The following is a 21675-nucleotide window of genomic DNA, read 5'->3' on the forward strand; positions in this document are numbered from 1 at the left end:
CTGAAGGACTTGTGCTGGGACATCATGTAACAAGATGGACATACATCCAGAACACAGGCCTTCTCCGATAATCTGATAAAAGGTCTGTGAACAGGAGATAGAAGTCACTGTTTCAAAGTTTTCCCAATGTCCATCTACATGTAATAGCACTCATTTCATGACAATCTTTGATTCCCATAGATAGATTTAAATTTGACCTGTGTAAAGGACTGCCTAATTTTGTTTACTTTATCCTGGAAATATTCTGCTAAATTATCTGCATTAGGTTGTAGAGATTTTGAAACCAAAAGTTACAGTATCTGTATTGGTTAGTTTCTCAAGAATTTGAGGTAACGAATAGAAATAAAATAAAATAAAACACGGAAAAGAAAATAAGATGATACCTTTTTTATTGGACATAACTTAATACATTTCTTGATTAGCTTTCAAAGGTTGCCCTTCTTCGTCAGATTGGAAATAAGCAAAGGTTGGTAGATGACAGTATATATATATAAGTGAAACATCAAAGCATTTCAGTGACAGTCTAACAGGGTGGGGGTGGATAGGTGAGAGGAGGGTGACAAACAGAGCAATACAACTTTATGGCTTATAATGGGCTAGAAAACCCAGATCTTTGTTAAGTCCTGTCTGGTGGGTGTCAAAATATTTAATCATTCTGACTTCAAAGGTCTTACGTTCCTGTATTGTTTTAAAGTTCCCTTTTAAGATTCTTACCATGAAGTCACTTAAAAGGGAACTTTAAACAATACACTGAATAGACAGGCTGGGGAACACTGTATGGGTATGTGATAATCGAATGATATATATATTTTTTTCTTGATTTATATTTTCTTAATTCTTGGATCCAACAATATTGTGGATGAAAGTGTTCTTCTTTTTCCTGTTTACATTACTATCCACCTTATAATTGAAAGAGAAAAACGCCTAGATTTCGACCCAAATCAGGAGATAGACGTTTATCTCACAAAAACGAATAAATCGGTATAATGGAAAGCCGATTTTGGACGTTTCAACTGCACTCCATCGCGGAAGCGTACAAAGTTGACGGGGGCGTGTCGGAGGCGTGGTGAAGGCGGAACTGGGGCATGGTTATCACCTGAACAGAGATGGGCGCCTTTCGCCGATAATGGAAAAAAAGTATGTGTTTGTAGGTAGAATTTAGGGCACTTTTCCTGGACCCTGTTTTTTTCACGAATAAGGCCCCAAAAAGTGCCCTAAATGACCAGATTACCACCAGAGGGAATCGGGGATGACCTCCCCTGACTCCCCCAGTGGTCACTAACCCCCTCCCACCACAAAAAAATGATGTTTCACAACTTTTTATTTTCACCCTCAAATGTCATACCCACCTCCCTGGCAGCAGCAGTATGCAGGTCCCTGGAGCAGTTGTTAGGGGGTGCAGTGGACTTCAGGCAGGTGGACCCAGGCCCATCCCCCCCACCTGTTACAATTGTGCTGCTTAATGCTCAGTCGTCCAACCCCCCCAAACCCACTGTACCCACATGTAGGTGCCCCCCTTCACCCCTTAGGGCTATAGTAATGGTGTAGACTTGTGGGCGGTGGGTTTTGAGGGGGATTTGGGGGGGCTCAACACCCAAGGGAAGGGTGCTATGCACCTGGGAGCTCTTTTATCTTTTTTTTTGTTTTTGTAAAAGTGCCCCCCTAGGGTGCCCGGTTGGTGTCCTGGCATGTGAGGGGGACCAGTGCACTACGACTCCTGGCCCCTCCCATGAACAAATGCCTTGCATTTATTCGTTTTTGAGCTGGGCGCTTTCATTTTCCATTATCACTGAAAAACAAAAACGCCCAGCTCACAAATTGTCGAATAAAACATGGACGTCTATTTTTTTTTCGAAAATACGATTCGGTCCGCCCCTTCACGGACCCGTTCTCGGAGATAAACGCCCATGGAGATAGATGTTTTCGTTCAATTATGCCCCTCCACGTGTAATTTGTATTGTATATATTGCCAATTTCTATAGTATCTCATTTGTTGTGGGATATGCAATTTAAAAGAATTGATAAATAAATAAATAAAAATAGATGGGATTGTGGAAGGACAGGACACGCATACAAAAGTGAAGGGGGAAAAAGCCAGGGGTGTAGCTAGCAGTCCCCAATGTCTGGGATGGCCACACTTACATCACACCAGTCGTTTAAGGAGAAATACCTGACATACTGTACATAACACTGGATGATGAAAAATTAGTTCCTTTGAAATCCAGGGCCTTCAATCTCGAATGAGCCCTCTCTTCTGTTTTAATATTGAACCATACCATACGATGATCACTAGATGCCAAATGGTCCGCCACCTTGACGTCAGAAACGTCAGCAAATAGAATGTTACAAATGGAAAACAAACACGAGAATGTTATATTGCCTTTGTATTGCTCCATGGTGCAACTGCACCTCAAACACTGTGCGCAATTTTGGTCACCGCATCTAAAAAAAAAAGCTGTAGCAGAATTAGAAAAGGTACAGAGAAGGGTAATGAAAATGATAAAGGGGACGGGACGATTTCCCTATGAGGAAAGGCTAAAGCGGCTAGGGCTCTTCAGCTTGGAGAAAAGGCGGCTGAGGGGAGATATGATAGAGGTCTATAAAATAATGAGTGGAATGGGTAGATGTGAATCGCTTGTTTACTCTTCCCAAAAATACTAGGATTAGGGGACACGCAATGAAGCTACAAGGTAATAAATTTAAAATAAACTGCATAAAATATTTCTTCACTCAACAAGTAAATGCTGAAATCCGTTGCCAGTTAGCTTAACAGAGTTTTTTAAAAGTTTGGATAATTTCCTAAAAGAAAAGTCCATAAGCCATGGTTAAAATAGACTTGGGGAAAATCCACTGCTTATTTCTAGGTTAAACAGCAAAAAAAATCTGTTTTACTGTTCTGGGATTTTGCCAGGTACTTATAACCTGGACTGCCACTGTTGGAAACAAGAAACTGGGCTTGATGGACCTTCGGTCTGTCCTGTATGGCAATACTTATATTCTTATGTTAAAAGTCCTTAAGCCATTTATTAAAATGGACTTGGGAAAATCCACTGCTTATTTCTAGGATAAGCAGCATAAAATGTATTGTACTGTTTTGGGAATCTTGCCAGTTACTTGTGACCTGGATTGAGCACTGCTGGAATCAGGATACTGGGGGCTTGACGGAACTTCAGTCTATCCCAATATGGCAACTCTTAGGTTCTTAAGTTCCAACATTTGTGATGAAATCAAGTCCCTGGCAGCATAAGAGGAAATAAATTGGAGAGAGACTAGATCTGCCTTGCAGCCTTATCTGTTGCTACGTTACTGCAGAGTGAAAGAGGAGTCCAAAGTCCAGGACACACACATCTGGAATTATGCATGCCAGATTCACTAGGTGGCAAAAGCTTATCTGAAAAATGATTACTGGTTTTTTTTCCATTTATAATTTATTGAACATCTAAGTCTGTCTATGTGGACTTTTTCGAGTGGTCTTGGCAGGTGTTTTTATTTGTTTTATTTGTTTCGAGTGGTCTTGGCAGGTGTTAAGTGTTTTTATTTGTTTTATTCTGTATGTATGTTTGTACTCTGCCTTGGGTAAAAGTTGATTAGAAATAAATCTAAATCTACTTTCCCTTTCTCTCCCTTACAGATCCCCCTGTGCTCGTCCCAAGCTTTCTTGAATTCGGATACAGCCTTTGTCTCCTTAGATTACTCTTGAGTCTATCCCCTTTCATCCTATTCCCCCTCATTCCTCAGTTTCCTTTTAATTGAAAGAGGTTTACAAGTATTTAAAATGTCTCATGTCTGCCCTCGCCTTTCTTCCAAAGATCTTAAGATTTTAAGACCACTGACAATTTTAGTAGCTACCCTCTGGATCAATACCACTCTATCTATATCTCCTTGAAGGTGTGGTCTCCAGAATCGTACACAGTACTCCAAATGAGATCTCGCCAGCGATTCATACAGAGGCAATATCACCTCTTTTCTCCTGCTGGCTATTGCTCTCTCTCGGCAATCAAGCACCCTTTTAGCTTTTTCTACCAATTCAGTCACTTTAAGATCATCAGATACAGTCACCCCAACAGGCAGATGATCAAAAGCAAACACCGGCGCTAGAGGCTTAGCGCCATACTAGCACCAGCGTTTGCTACTGCCCCATGATCAGAGCCCTTGAGCGTGTGAAACAACGCTCTCCAGGGCTCTTAGCGCAAGTAGCATGCAAATGCATGCTAATCAGCACTTAATGCATTCATCCCCAATGATCAGCGACCAGCGCGCCAAAGATTGGGTCGCTGGCTGCGACAAACCCTACGCCAGCAACGAGCTGGCGTTAGGGTTTGCAGATCATTGGGGAGGAATGGTGAGCCCTGTCCCCCCCTACAGCAAACCTGCCAGCGAGGGCAGTTGAGGACATCCAAAATTTGGACGTTTCTGTGACGGGGCAGTTGAGGACGTCCAAATTTTGGACGTTTCAGCAATGGGCAGTTGAGGATGTCCAAAATTTTGATGGTTCTACGACGGGGCAGTAGAGGACATCCAAAATTTGGACGTTTCTGCAATGGGGCAGTAGAGGACGTCCAAATTTTGGACGTTTCTGCAATGGGCAGTTAAGGATGTCCAAAATTGGCTGTTTCTCTGAAAGACGTCTTTCTCATAGAAACATATAATTTTGGACGTCCTTAACTGCCCATTATGGAAACGTCCAAAATTTGGATGTCCTCTACTGCCCTGTCACAGAAACATCCAAATTTTGGACGTCCTCAACTGCCCCATCGCTATACCTCCGACACCCCATTGAAATTTGGCCATCCCTGCAACAGGGCAGTTGAGGACGTCCATCTTCCGATTTAAAGATGGGCATCTCCCGCCCAGACCTGTCAAACAAATGCGGGAGAATTGTGCTGAGTGCATGCTCAGGCGCAATTCTCCTGCACTTCTACCCCATGATCAGAGATAATTGCGCTGCTTAAATTTGCATGCATTATCTCTGATCATAGGTCTAATAGCGCCCCGCGCTGTTCCAGCGCTGTTTGGAACAGCGCGGGGCTTTTGATCATCTGCCTGCAAGTTCTGCTCCTCCTTTACTCACAGAAGTACTTCAGCTTTCCCCTGGGTTTCTGCAGCTCAAATATATGACCCTACATTTTTATTAGCATCAAATCTTAGCTGTTACTACTACTACTACTACTATTTAGCATTTCTATAGCGCTACAAGGCGTACGCAGCGCTGCACAAACATAGAAGAAAGACAGTCCCTGCTCAAAGAGCTTACAATCTAATAGACAAAAAATAAAGCAAGCAAATCAAATCAATTAATGTAAACGGGAAGGAAGAGAGGAGGGTAGGTGGAGGCGAGTGGTTACAAGTGGTTACGAGTCAAAAGCAATGTTAAAGAGGTGGGCTTTCAGTCTAGATTTAAAGGTGGCCAAGAATGGGGCAAGACTTAGGGGCTCAGGAAGTTTATTCCAGGCGTAGGGTGCAGCGAGACAGAAGGCGCGAAGTCTGGAGTTGGCAGTAGTGGAGAAGGGAACAGATAAGAAGGATTTATCCATGGAGCGGAGTGCACAGGAAGGGATTTAGGGAAGGACGAGTGTGGAGAGATACTGGGGAGCAGCAGAGTGAGTACATTTATAGGTTAGAAGAAGAAGTTTGAACAGGATGCGAAAACGGATAGGGAGCCAGTGAAGAGACTTGAGGAGAGGGGTAGTATGAGTAAAGCGACCCTGGCGGAAGAGGCTTTACTGCTGAATCGTGGATCATTCTTCAAGCTTCACTAAATCACTCCAGTCATACACATTAGAGGCCGACTGAATTTTGGTGTCTGCACCAGTGCATTTTCACCTAAAACCTAACCTCCAGCCCCCTCCGACCTCAAGCACGACCACTCTCTGCCACCTCCCCACCCCAATAGGCTCTCTTGACAAACAACACTTTCATAGCAATTTTGTGACTTTCTTAGTATCATACTGTCGTTCAATAACATAAGAACATTGTCATACTGGGGCAGACCAAAGTGTCCATCAAGCCCAGTATCCTGTTTTCAACAGTGGCCAATCCAGGTCCAAGTACCTGGCAAGATCCCAAACGAGAAGCTCGTTTGACCACTACCCAGTGCTGTGCTTGGGAAATGTTCTATCATCTGACATTCATTTAGAAACTAATTTGCCTGTATTTCGCAAGAGATTAAAACCTTAATTATTCCTATCTGTACTTTCCAATAAATCATGTCAGCTCTAACATGGTGCATTTATTAATTTTTAATATTAATGTTTGTATTGTTTTATGAAATTTGTCTGTTTGTTGTACCTTCCTTAGGATTGCATAAGATAGACGGGTTATAAATTAATGAAAGGTGTTTGTGTATGCACGGAGTTCAATCTCTATAAACTGTGGACAGCTTCAGGCTGAAGCATGGAATCACAGCCTCACTGGAACCCTCTAACCATGACATGCTTTCCCATCTCGTTACTGGGTGAGATGTGGTGACGTCCCAAGACTTCTATACACAGCTCATCAACTAGAAACTACAGGGTCTCATTTTTAAAAATTACTTTGACTAATTATAAAGATATAACCAATCAAGCTATTCCACTTGATAAAGAAATAACAAAAAGAAAGCTATGAATAAACGGCAATAAGTACTCAATAAAGGGGGAGGAAATCCTACAGGTACAAATCGAGGTAAGGTATACACATGAGTTCATCTTGTTGGGCAGACTGGATGGACCGTGCAGGTCTTTTTCTGCCTTCATCTACTATGTTACTATATGTTACTACAACTACTACTACTTATCATTTATAACCTGTTCGAAAACAAACAAATCAAATAAAAAAAACACACATTCCCCCCCCCCCCCCCGAGAAAAAACAAGTCCCTGATTAAGAAACACCTCACTTTAATAATCCCTTATTTCTTATTTGTCCTGTTTGTCTGTCCTAATTGTAAGCTCTGTCGAGCAGGGACTGTCTCTTCATGTTCAAGTGTACAGTGCTGCGTACGTCTAGTGGCGCTACAGAAATGATAAGTAGTAGTAGTAGTCTTGGGATTCCGGAATCTTGCTACTCTTTAGGATTCTGCACGGAATCTTGCTACTCTTTGTCCTTATCTCTTATTTGTCCTGTTTGTCTGTCCTAATTAGATTGTAAGCTCTGTCGAGCAGGGACTGTCTCTTCATGTTCAAGTGTACAGCGCTACGTACGTCTAGTAGCGCTTTAGGAATGATTAGTAGTAGTAGTCTTGGGGATTCTGAAATCTTGCTACTCTGGGATTCCGGAATCTGGCTACTGTTTGGGATTCTGGAATCTTGCTACTCTTTGGGATTCTGGAATCTTGCTACTCTTTGTCCTTATCTCTTATTGTCCTGTTTGTCTGTCCTAATTAGATTGTAAGCTCTGTCGAGCAGGGACTGTCTCTTCATGTTCAAGTGTACAGCGCTACGTACGTCTAGTAGCGCTTTAGGAATGATTAGTAGTAGTAGTCTTGGGGATTCTGAAATCTTGCTACTCTGGGATTCCGGAATCTGGCTACTGTTTGGGATTCTGGAATCTTGCTACTCTTTGGGATTCTGGAATCTTGCTACTCTTTGTCCTTATCTCTTATTTGTCCTGTTTGTCTGTCCTAATTAGATTGTAAGCTCTGTCGAGCAGGGACTGTCTCTTCATGTTCAAGTGTACAGCGCTACGTACGTCTAGTAGCGCTTTAGGAATGATTAGTAGTAGTAAATGCCTGACAAAACAAAAATGAGAGGCAGAGGAAGAGAGTGTTCCACAAACAAGGACCAGCCACCATAAAAACCCAATAATGGGTCGCCTGTAACCGAACCAACCAAACAAACAGAAGGAACAGCCAAGAAAGCCTGGTCCTGAGATCAAAGTGACCGAACAGGGCAACAGGAACTTATCTTGACATCAATTCTTGTGGGGCTTCACCATGCAACGCCTTAAACACAAGCTCCAAGATTTTAAACTCAATACGTTTTTCAAAAGACAACCAGTGCAATTCCCGCAACTGCAGGGAACATGATCAAACCTGCGTGTCCGCAACACAAGTACATAAGTAATGCCACACTGGGAAAAGACCAAGGGTCCATCGAGCCCAGCATCCTGTCCATGACAGCGGCCAATCCAGGCCAAGGGCACCTGGCAAGCTTCCCAAACGTACAAACATTCTATACATGTTATTCCCGGAATTGTGGATTTTTTCCCAAGTCCATTTAGTAGCGGTTTATGGACTTGTCCTTTAGGAAACCGTCTAACCCCTTTTTAAACTCTGCCAAGCTAACCGCCTTCACCACGTTCTCCGGCAACGAATTCCAGAGTTTAATTATGCATTGGGTGAAGAAATATTGTCTCCTATTTGTTTTAAATGTACTACACTGTAGTTTCATCGCATGCCCCCTAGTCCTAGTAAATCAATGTAGATGGAATAGTCATATCAAAATAGATGTCTCAAGTATGTCCAAAATATTTAGATTAAGACAGTCCAGTGAAGGAGGACATTTGTCAACTGTTCTTTTATTCTTCAATTTTGATCGAAAATATGATTCCACTATAGGGGGCATTTTTAGAAAACACCTTCAGAACTCGTGTCATAGACTGAACCACTGTTCCCTTTAAGCAGAAGAGTCCTCCCACCTACAGTCCTGCCAGTGGGTGGTGCTATTTCAGTACCACATTTTCAATAGTGAGGGACAGGCAAGCTCTGCAGGACTCCAAGGAATCTGCCTGTCTCTAGCCATTGCCAACACAGTATTGAAATACCACCCCCTACTGGCAGCAATGCAGTTGGAGGACCTACTGCTCAGCTTATAATGATTAGTGGACTGAACCAGAACAAGGATCTTAATGGGACACTAAGAAAATTGATCAAATATAGGGAAATGGAAATGGGACTTGACATATAGCCTTTCTGAGGTTTTTGCAACTCCATTCAAAGCGGTTTACATATATTCAGGTACTTATTTTTACCAGGGGCAATGGAGGGTTAAGTGACTTGCCCAGAGTCACAAGGAGATGCAGTGGGAATAAAACTCAGTTCCCCAGAATCAGAGTCCGCTGCACTAATCACTAGGCTACTCCTCCACTAGCAACATTCCATGTAGAAGCCTGCCCTTGCAGATCACCAATGCGGCCGTGCAGGCTTCTGTTTCTGTGAGTCTGACGTACTACACGTACGGTCAGGACGTCAGACTCACAGAAACAGAAGCCTGCATGGCCGCGTTGCTGATCTGCAAAGGCAGGCTTCTACATGGAATGTTGCTAGTGGAATAGCAACATTCCATGTAGAATCTCAAATAGGGAAAGGGAAATGGGACTTGATATACTGCCTTTCTGAGGTTTTTGCAACTGCATTCAAAGCGGTTTACATATATTCAGGTACTTATTTTGTACCAGGGGCAATGGAGGGTTAAGTGACTTGCCCAGAGTCACAAGGAGCTGCAGTGGGAATCGAACTCAGTTCCCCAGAATCAGAGTCCACTGCACTAACCACTAGGCTACTCCACTTTGCTTGGTTTTCCAAAGCTTCTATTTTAGCTCTCATAATAGTGTTATCCATAATCACTATCAGTTTTCATTAAAGCCACAATATTAGTTTTAGTGTCATCTAATGAAGTTGGGAAATTTCCTGTATCCATAACAAGAGTTCATCTTTATATCATGCTTCTGTATCTCAGACTGCAGTATATTAATTTGAGGACACATGGCTTTTCCCAGTTGTGAGAGAGATCCTTTCCATCATTTGTTTAGCCCGTAAACTGCCGCGTTCTGCTGGTCAGTCTGTGCGATATAGAAAACTTTTTAATAAACTATTAACTATAGCTGTCCATATGGATTCTAGAGTAAAATGTACTGGATGTCGTAGGTGAAAAGTAAATTGAATCCAAGCAGGAGACTGACCTTTCACCAAAGTATCTGTTTCCAAATGTGGCATTTGAGAGTCCAAGGAGATCTGAAAAAATAGTCTGCAAATGCTTCCTCCCCAAGTCCATTTAATAATGGTCTATGGGCTTTTCCTTTAGGAAGCCGTATAATCCTTTTTTAAACTCTGCTAAGCTAACCGCCTTTACCACATTCTCTGGCAACGAATTCTAGAGTTTAATAACAAGTTGAGTGAAGACAAATTTTCTCCGATTCATTTTAAATTTACTACATTGTAGCTTCATCGCATGCCCCCTTAGTCCTAGTATTTTTGGAAAGCGTAAACAGACGTTTCACATCTACATTCCCTTACTGACAGGGCAATGAGTGATTATGTGATCTTCAGATCTCAATGATTTTGCTGGAATGTATACAGACACAAAATTACACAGATACACTCTAGTCCCAGTCCATAAACTAGGACATTTCCCCCTCACAACACACCATAATTGCACTTAAATTCTAGTGTCACCTCAGTAACAGCAACATGAGCTCACTCCACTGCCAGGCACATCGTGAAACATAAAACTGCAAAAACATCAGTCAGACTTGTTATTGGAAAACCAGTACTAGCACCCAGAACTCAAACACCTCCAGCCCTTTTGCATGAAAAGATGGCATTGCAAATATTTCACTGTGCTTTAGATCTGTGTGGTTCTGAAACCTGTCCTGGAGTTCCAAAGGGCAGTTGGGGTTTCAGGATGTCCCTAATGAATATGCATTTTTAACTATCACAAATATAAGGTTCAATCAATTCCAATATAGTTATCATAAATATTTACCACTATTCATAACTATGGAGAATATTATCTACTAGTAAAAAAGGCCCGTTTCTGACAGAAATGAAACAGGCGCTAGCAAGGTTTTCCTCAGTGTGTGTATGTTTGAGAGAGTGTATGTGGGAGTGACTGAATGTGAGAGAGAGAGTGAATGTGCGAGTGTTTGCGTGTGTGAGAGAGAGAGAGAGAGAGAGTCTGGGTGCGAATATGTCTGTGAGAGAGAGTGTGTGTGTGAGAATGAGAGTGTGTGCGTGTGTGAGAGAGAGAGAGAGAGAGTGAGTCTGGGTGCGAATATGTCTGTGAGAGAGAGTGTGTGTGTGAGAATGAGAGTGTGTGCAAGTGCGTATGTGAGACACAGTGTGTGTGAGAGAGAGAGTGTGTGTGAGACACAGACTCTGTGAGACTGAGTGTATGAGACCAAGAGAGTGTGTGAGTGACTGTGTGACACATAGAGTGAATGTGATACAGTGTGAGAGAGAGAAAGACATTGACTGTGAGAGAGAGAGAGAGAGAGAGAGAGAGAGAGAGTGTGTGTGTGTGACAGAGATACCTCCCCCCCCCCCCCCCTCTCTCTGGTGTCTGAGAGTTACTGTGCAGGACGCTGAGCTCTGGCTGTGCTTCAAGGAACTGACCAATCCTATTTAATAGAATGCACCTCCAACATTCTGAAGCCGAGAAACCTCGTGTGGTTGGTCACTTCTGCTTGTGAGGAACCCGGAAGTACGTGATGTCAATTCAGGAGATGGATACAGAGAGCAGAAATGCCTCAGCCATGCAGTCAGCTTCAGAATGTTGGAGGTGCCTTTTATTATATAAGATTTTTTTCATCTTGATTATATTTATGACATTATTACATTATGAGAAGTTTTTTGATAATGAGATACAGTAAATGACAGTGAACATGGATTTGGCAATTTAAATATTGGGATTGCAGCATATTGGTCTTAAAAATGATTGAGGACAATCATGTCGTAAATAAAAATTCATGCCATCGTCATTTAAAGGACTGAAAAAAATAAAAAGAGTGCAACAGATGAAGTCAAAGCAAGATTTTTCCTATAAACTCTGCTGTTGAAGGATGGATTAAGATTTTGCAGGGGGCAGAATATCATCTTGTTGCCTCTTAAACCTCAGAGAGACTGGAATTTAAATGAATTATATATATATATATATATTAAATTTGTGGTACAGGATTAGTAAGAAGAGTGACGGGGAGGAGTTAGGAAGTACATAAGTATTGCCATACTGGGCTAAGACCAAAGGTCCATCGAGCCCAGTATCCTGTGTCCAACAGTGGCCAATCCAGGTCACAAATACCTAGCAAGATCCCAAAAAAGTACAATACATTTTATACTGCTTATCCCAGAAATAGTGGATTTTCCCAAGTCCATTTAATAATGGTCTATGGACTTTTCCTTTAGGAAGCCGTCCAAACCTTTTTTAAACTCCGCTAAGCTAACCACCTTTACCACATTCTCTGGCAACGAATTCCAGAGTTTAATTACAAGTTGAGTGAAGAAAGATTTTCTCCGATTTGTTTTAAATTTACTACATTGTAGCTTCATCGCATGCCCCCTAGTCCTAGTATTTTTGGAAGGAGATAAAATTGGAGCTATGCTCTTTGGGGAGGGGGGGAGATCTTTGGTTGCCTGCAGGTCTGGAGTTGCTTGCACATCCCCTGCCATTCATCAGGAGGAGAAAGAGGGGAGTCCTAAAAATTGAAGAGATCCATTGGCTGAGAGGGTCAGGTTGCGGCTCTAATAAGTGGAAACCAAGAGATAGTATATTACGGGTGGGTAGAGGAGGGCCCAAGCCTGGAAACAGAGGACGGGAGCCAGGGAGAGCTTGTCCCAGAACCAGAGTGGACCAAAGGTGGGGTCACTGCTGGAGGAGGGTCAGATCGAGTGAATCAGTGTTAAGAAGACAAGTAGATCCTTTGGGGACAATATCTCACTACAGGATGGGCATGGACAGGAGAAACTGTATATATGTGTAATCCTTTTATAAACTGGGGATTACTGAAGAAGCAGAATCCCTGTTGTGCGTCACAGGGGAGAGTGATTGGGGGGTCCCTGGGTGGGAGGAAGCCCAGCCCATGGGAGGGAATTTGAAATAAGTTGCTGTGGACAAGTGCCCTCTACTGAAGAGTGACAGACTGGAGTTGAGAGAAAAAAAGTTAGTGCATGCCCTTTTTGTTTTTTGTTACATTTGTACCCCACGATTTCCCACTCATAGCAGGCTCAATGCGGCTTACATACTATATACAGTTACTTATTTGTACCTGGGGCAATGGAGGGTTAAGTGACTTGCCCAGAGTCACAAGGAGCTGCCTGTGCCTGCAGTGGGAACCGAACCCAGTTCCCCAGGACCAAAGTCCACCACGCTAACCACTAGGCCACTCCTAGTTGAGTTTGGCGTTTAGTAGTCTTGGGGTTTGGGGTCCTGAGTTCGTTGGTAACCCCATCCAAATTCTGGTGGAGAGAAAAACTAAGGGAACCTAAGAACTAGGGGACTGGGGCTAGGGAGAGCCTGTCCCAGGTACACAGTGAATCCAGGAGGGGGATCACTCCAGGAGAAGGGCCGGGCAAGGAGGATCTGAGCCCGTTGAAGGTGTTCTGTATGGAAGAAAGAACAGCTAGTTACATCAGCACTTGCTCAGCCTAATATGGGCAGGGGATCTCTACTAACTGTACATAATTTTATATTCCCCTACTATCCCTGTATATAAACCAGGAAGTCAAGGAGACAGTGCTCCCCCTGAGGAACACCAGAAGAGAGAAGGAAGGATATGATGCATTGTCTGCTGTTGGACTACTTTTGTTATTGAATTGACTGGAGTTGCTGGTTACAAGAGTTAAAGCATTCAAGTTTGTTTTGTACAAGCTGTGGACTGCGAGGAGAACTGATCGCTGACAGTGTTAAATCCTCCGAAGACCCAGAACGCTATTCCGGACCCGATAACCCACTCCTAGGTCGTCTGGAAGCTGACTGGAAACTTGAATGTGGTAAGAAAGGCCTAAATGATAAAGTATATGTTTAGGAACCCGGGTCCGGAGCTAGTACTGGGTGAGACCCGAATTACATATGTAAATAGCCCTGAATGAGAATTCCCTGTAGATACACCTGAGGAGGATAATGGCAAAGGTGTTCCCTCTGGGAATAACAGAAGCTGGGAGTTAAGTTAACCAAGTGGATGTACTGGAAAGGAGCTTAAAGGAGAGGGGCAAATGGCCACTGAATAGCGCCCCAGTGACCTAATCGGTTTTGCTGAACAAGTCCTGACTTAGGAAATGGAACAGTTTTTAGTGGGTACTGCAGTGCACTTCAGGCAGACTGACCCAGGCCCATCCCCCCCACCCCCACCTATTACACTTGTGGTGGTAAATGGGAGCCCTCCAAAACCCACCTGAAACCCACTGTACCCACATCTAGGTGCCCCCCGTTACCCTTTAAGGGCTATGGTAGTGTTGTACAGTTGTGGGTAGTGGGTTTTGGGGGGGGGGGTTAGGGGGCTCAGCACCCAAGGTAAGGGAGCTATGCACCCGGGATCAATTTGTGAAGTCCACTGCAGTGCCCCCTAGGGTGCCCGGTTGGTGTCCTGGCATGTGAGGGGGACCAGTGCACTACAAATGCTGGCTCCTCCCACGACCAAGGGGCTTGGATTTGGCTGGTTTTGAGATGGCCGCCATTAGTTTCCATTATCAGCGAATGCAGACGATCTCTAAGGGTGGCCCAAATGTTGAGATTTGGCCGGCCCCGACTGTATTATCGAAACGAAAGATGGTACAGTTGGGTATGCCGCTTTACGGGGCTGTCATTATAGATGGCCGGCCCCGTTCGATTATAGCCCTCCAAGTTACATGGTCTCTGGTCTGGGTGGGGCTGCTCTTGGTTCAGTGGAGCAGTTGCTTTTGGACGTCCAAGGGGCTTATAGGGTTGGGTCTAAGGGCCAAATTGAGCCTTGTTGCCCGCAAATGTATTCTTCACTATTGGACTTCAGAGGAGGCCCCTTCGGTGTGACACTGATGTAATCAAGCGGACCAGCTGGCTACATGGGAAGCGAGGGCGCCATGTGGCTTTGTGAAGAGAAAGAAATCCTTTCTGCTGGTGTGGACTGTCTATCTACACACCTTGAGTCCTTGGGGATGTAGTTTCTTATTGAATTATTTGTAACAGACCTTGGAGTTTTCTTTGGTCCTGTGTTAGTGAAGAGGGGGGGGGGGCGAGATTGGGATTGGGGTGGGTATGATAAAAATTCTGGATGATGATGGGTTCCGTTATTTCACGGGCTCTTTCTGCTGTTACTGCTTATTACGGTTGGTGTTCTTGCCCTGTGCTCACATTTGTATGTTTATGTTATGTCATCAATAAAAATTGTTGAACCTTAAAACATCCATAGATGGAACTCCAATCTGTGCAGTTTTAACACAGGGTGAGGAAAGGAGACACATTTCTGTGGGCAGCGATGGCTCTGGTGCACTCCACATACTGCACTACTCTTTCTTACCGGGGTAGAAGTCTGCCTCTGGAGCCACTGAATTAAGAAATCTGAGAGGGCCTCTCAAACAGTCAGTGCAAGGCATATGCCTAGTCTGCCTACGCCTTAATCCTGCCCTGGATATCGGTGCATCTGTATCAACACCAAAGAGGCAGTTGTGATTCACAGATATCGGCGCACCAGGAAGGGCATCTAAGTGATTTCATACAGGCCAACAAAGTGCTTCAGGATAGGGTTAACTTTAGTCAGAATGAGCTGAGCTGGGTTTGACTCTGGCTCAGTCCCACTATGGCAATTTCCCATCCATCCTCTTGTTTCCAAGCGGGAAGAGAATTATGAGATCAATAATCAGATTAATAGTAACATGGAATTCATTGCCAGAGAATGTGGTAAAGGCGGTTAGCTTTTCGGAGTTTAAAAAAGGTTTGGATGGCTTCCTAAAGGAAAAGTCCATAGAAGTTATTAAATGGACTTGGGGAAAATCCACTATTTCTGGGATAAGCAGTATAAAATGTTTTGTACATTTTTGGGATCTTGCCGGGTATCTGTGACCTGGATTGGCCACTGTTGGAAACAGGATGCTGGGCTCGATGGACCTTTGGTCTTTCCCAGTATGGCAATACTTATGCACTTATGTAGATGACGGCAGAGAAAGACCTGTACAGTCCTTCCAGTGTGCCCAACAAGATAAACTAATATGTGCTGCTTTTTGTGTATACCTGACTTCGATTTGTATCTGCCATTTTCAGGGCACAGACCGTAGAAGTCTGCCCAGCACTAGCCCCACCTCCCAACCACTAGCCCCGCCTCCCACCACCGGCTCTGCCACCCAATCTCCACTAAGCTTCTGTTGATCCATTGGTCTTGCCTGTAAAAATATTCCCCTGTAAATCTGTTTTGTTTTTTTAAAGGTAACTTTGTCTGCTTAAAACTGCTGTGTGGTTAGTTACCCAGACAGAAGGCAGGATGCCAAATTTAGCTGGACACTGCCACATTGAGTCCTATCCTGTAAATTTGGGTCAACAGGTCACTTTGTACAATCAGCAGAGATAAATCTCAGTACGCAAGTTGTATCTGGTTGGATTTACCTACATAAGTACATAAGTATTGCCATACTGGGACAGACCGAAGGTCCATCGAGCCCAGCATCCTGTTTCCAACAGTGGCCAATCCAGGTCACAAGTACCTGGCAAGATCCCAAAAAAGTACAAAACATTTTATGTTGCTTATTCCAGAAATAAGCAGTGGATTTTTCCCCAAGTCCATTTTAATAATGATTTATGGACTTTTCCTTTAGATAGCTATCCAAACCTTTTTTTAAACCCTGCTAAGCAAACTGCTTTCACTACATTCTCTGGCAACGAATTCCAGAGTTTAATTACACATTGAGTGAAGAAATGCTCTCTCAGATTTGTTTTAAATGCAGCTAAATAGCAGGACAAAGATGAATCAGACAATTTCTCCGGTTAGCTCTGTCCAATCATTGGTTGAATATCAGGCACCACGTAGCCAATCTTGAAACAGCATCATGGGGCCCGATAGTCAAGTCAAGAACTTATTCATGTGTGAATATGCAGGGTTTGAGTTAACCAGATAACTTATCCACTTAACTCAAGGCCAGGTTATTTCACGAACTAGCTTAACTAGATAGCACTGAATATGAGCCCTATATAAGTTTCAACACTGCCCCCAACATACCCATCTCCTCTCCTATATTTAACCAAATCAACTTTTGGCTGAACAACAGTTAATGTAACATTTTTCTGGTTTAACTCCTGGACAAATCTTTGAATACTGGCCTCTATGAGGACAATTCTACAACTGTGCATCACCTTTCTGAGCACACTACCAGAACCCTCATCCGCACTCTTATCACCTCTCGCTTAGACTATTGCAACTTGCTTCTCACAGGTCTCCCACTTAGCCATCTCTCTCCTCTTCAATCTGTTCAAAATTCTGCTGCATGACTAATATTCCACCAGTGCCATTATGCTCATATTAGCCCTCTCCTCAAGTCACTTCACTGGCTTCCTATTCGTTTCCGTATACAGTTCAAACTCCTCTTATTGACCTATAAGTGCATTCACTCTGCAGCTCCTCAGTACCTCTCCACTCTCATCTCTCCCTACATTCCTCCCCGGGAACTCCGTTCCCCTGGGTAAATCTCTCTTATCTTCACTCTTCTCCTCCTCCACCACTAACTCCAGACTCCATTCCTTTAATCTTGCTGCACCATATGCCTAGAATAGACTTCCTGAACCAGTACATCAAGCGCCATCTCTGGCCGTCTTGAAATCTAAGCTAAAAGCCCACCTTTTTGATGCTGCTTTGAACTCCTAACCCTTATTCACTTGTTCAGAACCCTTATTTTATCATCCTCACTTTAATATTCCCTTATCTCTTGTTTGTCCTGTTTGTCTGTCCTAATTAGATTGTAAGCTCTGTCGAGCAGGGACCATCTCTTCATGTTCAAGTGAACAGCGCTGTGTACATCTAGTAGTGCTATAGAAATGATAAGTAGTAGTAGTCTTTGGGATTCCGGAATCTTGCTATTCTCTGGGATTCTGCAAAGAATGTTGCTACTGTTTGGGATTCCGGAATCTCGAAACTCTTCATCCTTATCCCTTATTTATCCTGTTTGTCTGTCCTAATTAGATTGTAAGCTCTGTCGAGCAGGGACCATCTCTTCATGTTCAAGTGAACAGCGCTGTGTACATCTAGTAGTGCTATAGAAATGATAAGTAGTAGTAGTCTTTGGGATTCCGGAATCTTGCTATTCTCTGGGATTCTGCAAAGAATGTTGCTACTGTTTGGGATTCCGGAATCTCGAAACTCTTCATCCTTATCCCTTATTTATCCTGTTTGTCTGTCCTAATTAGATTGTAAGCTCTGTCGAGCAGGGACCATCTCTTCATGTTCAAGTGAACAGCGCTGTGTACATCTAGTAGTGCTATAGAAATGATAAGTAGTAGTAGTCTTTGGGATTCCGGAATCTTGCTATTCTCTGGGATTCTGCAAAGAATGTTGCTACTGTTTGGGATTCCGGAATCTCGAAACTCTTCATCCTTATCCCTTATTTATCCTGTTTGTCTGTCCTAATTAGATTGTAAGCTCTGTCGAGCAGGGACCATCTCTTCATGTTCAAGTGAACAGCGCTGTGTACATCTAGTAGTGCTATAGAAATGATAAGTAGTAGTAGTCTTTGAGATTCCGGAATCTTGCTATTCTCTGGGATTCTGCAAAGAATGTTGCTACTGTTTGGGATTCCGGAATCTCGAAACTCTTCATCCTTATCCCTTATTTATCCTGTTTGTCTGTCCTAATTAGATTGTAAGCTCTGTCGAGCAGGGACCATCTCTTCATGTTCAAGTGAACAGCGCTGTGTACATCTAGTAGTGCTATAGAAATGACAAGTAGTAGTAGTCTTTGGGATTCTGGAATCTTGCTATTCTCTGGGATTCTGCAAAGAATGTTGCTACTGTTTGGGATTCCGGAATCTCGAAACTCTTCATCCTTATCCCTTATTTATCCTGTTTGTCTGTCCTAATTAGATTGTAAGCTCTGTCGAGCAGGGACCATCTCTTCATGTTCAAGTGAACAGCGCTGTGTACATCTAGTAGTGCTATAGAAATGATAAGTAGTAGTAGTCTTTGGGATTCCGGAATCTTGCTATTCTCTGGGATTCTGCAAAGAATGTTGCTACTGTTTGGGATTCCGGAATCTCGAAACTCTTCATCCTTATCCCTTATTTATCCTGTTTGTCTGTCCTAATTAGATTGTAAGCTCTGTCGAGCAGGGACCATCTCTTCATGTTCAAGTGAACAGCGCTGTGTACATCTAGTAGTGCTATAGAAATGATAAGTAGTAGTAGTCTTTGGGATTCCGGAATCTTGCTATTCTCTGGGATTCTGCAAAGAATGTTGCTACTGTTTGGGATTCCGGAATCCCGAAACTCTTCATCCTTATCCCTTATTTATCCTGTTTGTCTGTCCTAATTAGATTGTAAGCTCTGTCGAGCAGGGACCATCTCTTCATGTTCAAGTGAACAGCGCTGTGTACATCTAGTAGTGCTATAGAAATGATAAGTAGTAGTAGTCTTTGGGATTCCGGAATCTTGCTATTCTCTGGGATTCTGCAAAGAATGTTGCTACTGTTTGGGATTCCGGAATCTCGAAACTCTTCATCCTTATCCCTTATTTATCCTGTTTGTCTGTCCTAATTAGATTGTAAGCTCTGTCGAGCAGGGACCATCTCTTCATGTTCAAGTGAACAGCGCTGTGTACATCTAGTAGTGCTATAGAAATGATAAGTAGTAGTAGTCTTTGGGATTCCGGAATCTTGCTATTCTCTGGGATTCTGCAAAGAATGTTGCTACTGTTTGGGATTCCGGAATCTCGAAACTCTTCATCCTTATCCCTTATTTATCCTGTTTGTCTGTCCTAATTAGATTGTAAGCTCTGTCGAGCAGGGACCATCTCTTCATGTTCAAGTGAACAGCGCTGTGTACATCTAGTAGTGCTATAGAAATGATAAGTAGTAGTAGTCTTTGGGATTCCGGAATCTTGCTATTCTCTGGGATTCTGCAAAGAATGTTGCTACTGTTTGGGATTCCGGAATCTCGAAACTCTTCATCCTTATCCCTTATTTATCCTGTTTGTCTGTCCTAATTAGATTGTAAGCTCTGTCGAGCAGGGACCATCTCTTCATGTTCAAGTGAACAGCGCTGTGTACATCTAGTAGTGCTATAGAAATGATAAGTAGTAGTAGTCTTTGGGATTCCGGAATCTTGCTATTCTCTGGGATTCTGCAAAGAATGTTGCTACTGTTTGGGATTCCGGAATCTCGAAACTCTTCATCCTTATCCCTTATTTATCCTGTTTGTCTGTCCTAATTAGATTGTAAGCTCTGTCGAGCAGGGACCATCTCTTCATGTTCAAGTGAACAGTGCTGTATACATCTAGTAGTGCTTTAGAAATGATAAGTAGTAAGGTGCCCTACGGATGCGCAGTGGCAGTCTATTGTGTAACAACATCTTCCGTCATAAACTACTAGCATAACCCAGTGTCTCCGTACCTAACTTTTTGCAGTCAGTGTTACACCAGCCATAGACCTGATGGAACTGCGACAAGCAAGCATGCAGTTTACAGAATAAGTCATATGTGAATACAGTTCCTTTCCATTTACACGCTGTGTACATTATGAGCAATAGTGTAGAAAAACCAAACAGGCGCCCTGTTGTCCTTTTCACGGGGCGGTGTTCGCTTGCATTCTACACAATCACATATGCATAGGGCACGTAAATGCGGACACCCTGCTTTGCACAAGTGCCCTCTATCCACGTCAGGGGTGGACTGACCATTCGGGCAACGGGGCAGCGCCCGAGGACCCAGAGGCTTTGCCCGGTTTCCTGCCGCCGCACACTACAGCCCCCACGGGACCGTGGTGATCTAGTAGGCCACTGCCGCTATTCTCCCTGGTTGCACCGCTGTGTTTACAATATGGATACCTAGACTACCGTGGGAAGTCTCGGCAGCCATTTTGTAAACACGGTGCCGCGCCGGGCAGAGTAGAGGCAGCGGGTGGGTAGGAAAGAGGAGATTATTTCCTGCCCTCGAAGAAGGCACAATCACTAGACTACCAGGGCCCTTCAAGGTGGGGGGGAGGGGACAGCGGCAACACTGTGGGAGGGAGGGAGGCAGGCAGGCAGCACGACGGGGGTAGGGGCAGCAGCATGGTGGGGGAGGGGGTGGAAGCAGCATGGCAGGGGGTCCCAGGGTAGTCTCAGTCCACCCCTGATCCACGTGCAAGGCTCAGCCTTACCTCTTCCCTCTGGTTCTTGATGGGCATACACAGGATGCTCTGCGTCTTGTAACCTGTGATGTGATCCACTTCTGCATTGAATCTGGGATCCTAGTGAGGGAATCAAACACCAATGAGCCACACGGAAGATCAAAGACAGATGTATCGCTATTCCATTTTACGTCTCAATATTTGTTAGTGTATTCTGACAGCGTCTCTAACAACAATATTTGCATATCAAATCATCATTAAAAATTAGGGCTGCATTTTGATTAAAATTTTAATCGTGATTAAAGGTATGTTATTTCCCTACACCACCCCCACTGCAGCTCCTTGTGACTCTGGACAAGTCACTTAACCCTCCACTGCCCAAAGTCACAAGGAGCTGCAGTGGTGAAAAAATAATAACATACCTTTAATCACAAGACTAATTGTGCAATTAATAGATGTTTCAAATTTTAATCGAAATGCAGCCCTACAAAAATTAAAGAGTAAAACTAACGGAAAGATAAGAAATACAAAATACAAACTGAAAAATTACAAATCAAAGAATTTAAAACAGCCTTATGATTTTTAGAACCTACTTAAAAAAAAACAAGTCAATAGATCACTAAGAAGTTCACAGTAATTTTATTTCAAATGAGATAACAAGTTGTACCAGAAAATCTTACAATTCACAGTGAAGACAGATATCGATGT

General features: G+C 43.4%; 1 protein-coding gene across 4 annotated transcripts in view; it reads right to left on the reverse strand.

The window, feature by feature from the left end:
* The window catches only part of PDE5A (phosphodiesterase 5A), a 313971-nt gene that overhangs the window by 101312 nt on the left and 190984 nt on the right, over positions 1-21675 (reverse strand). For all 4 annotated transcript variants that reach the window (XM_030191794.1, XM_030191791.1, XM_030191793.1 and 1 more), the window contains exon 3: positions 20998-21087. In XM_030191794.1, the coding sequence (XP_030047654.1) occupies positions 20998-21087 (90 nt within the window). The remainder of the gene's footprint in view (positions 1-20997; positions 21088-21675) is intronic.

This window comes from Microcaecilia unicolor, chromosome 2 (genome assembly GCF_901765095.1).
Source record: "Microcaecilia unicolor chromosome 2, aMicUni1.1, whole genome shotgun sequence".
NCBI lineage: Eukaryota > Metazoa > Chordata > Amphibia > Gymnophiona > Siphonopidae > Microcaecilia > Microcaecilia unicolor.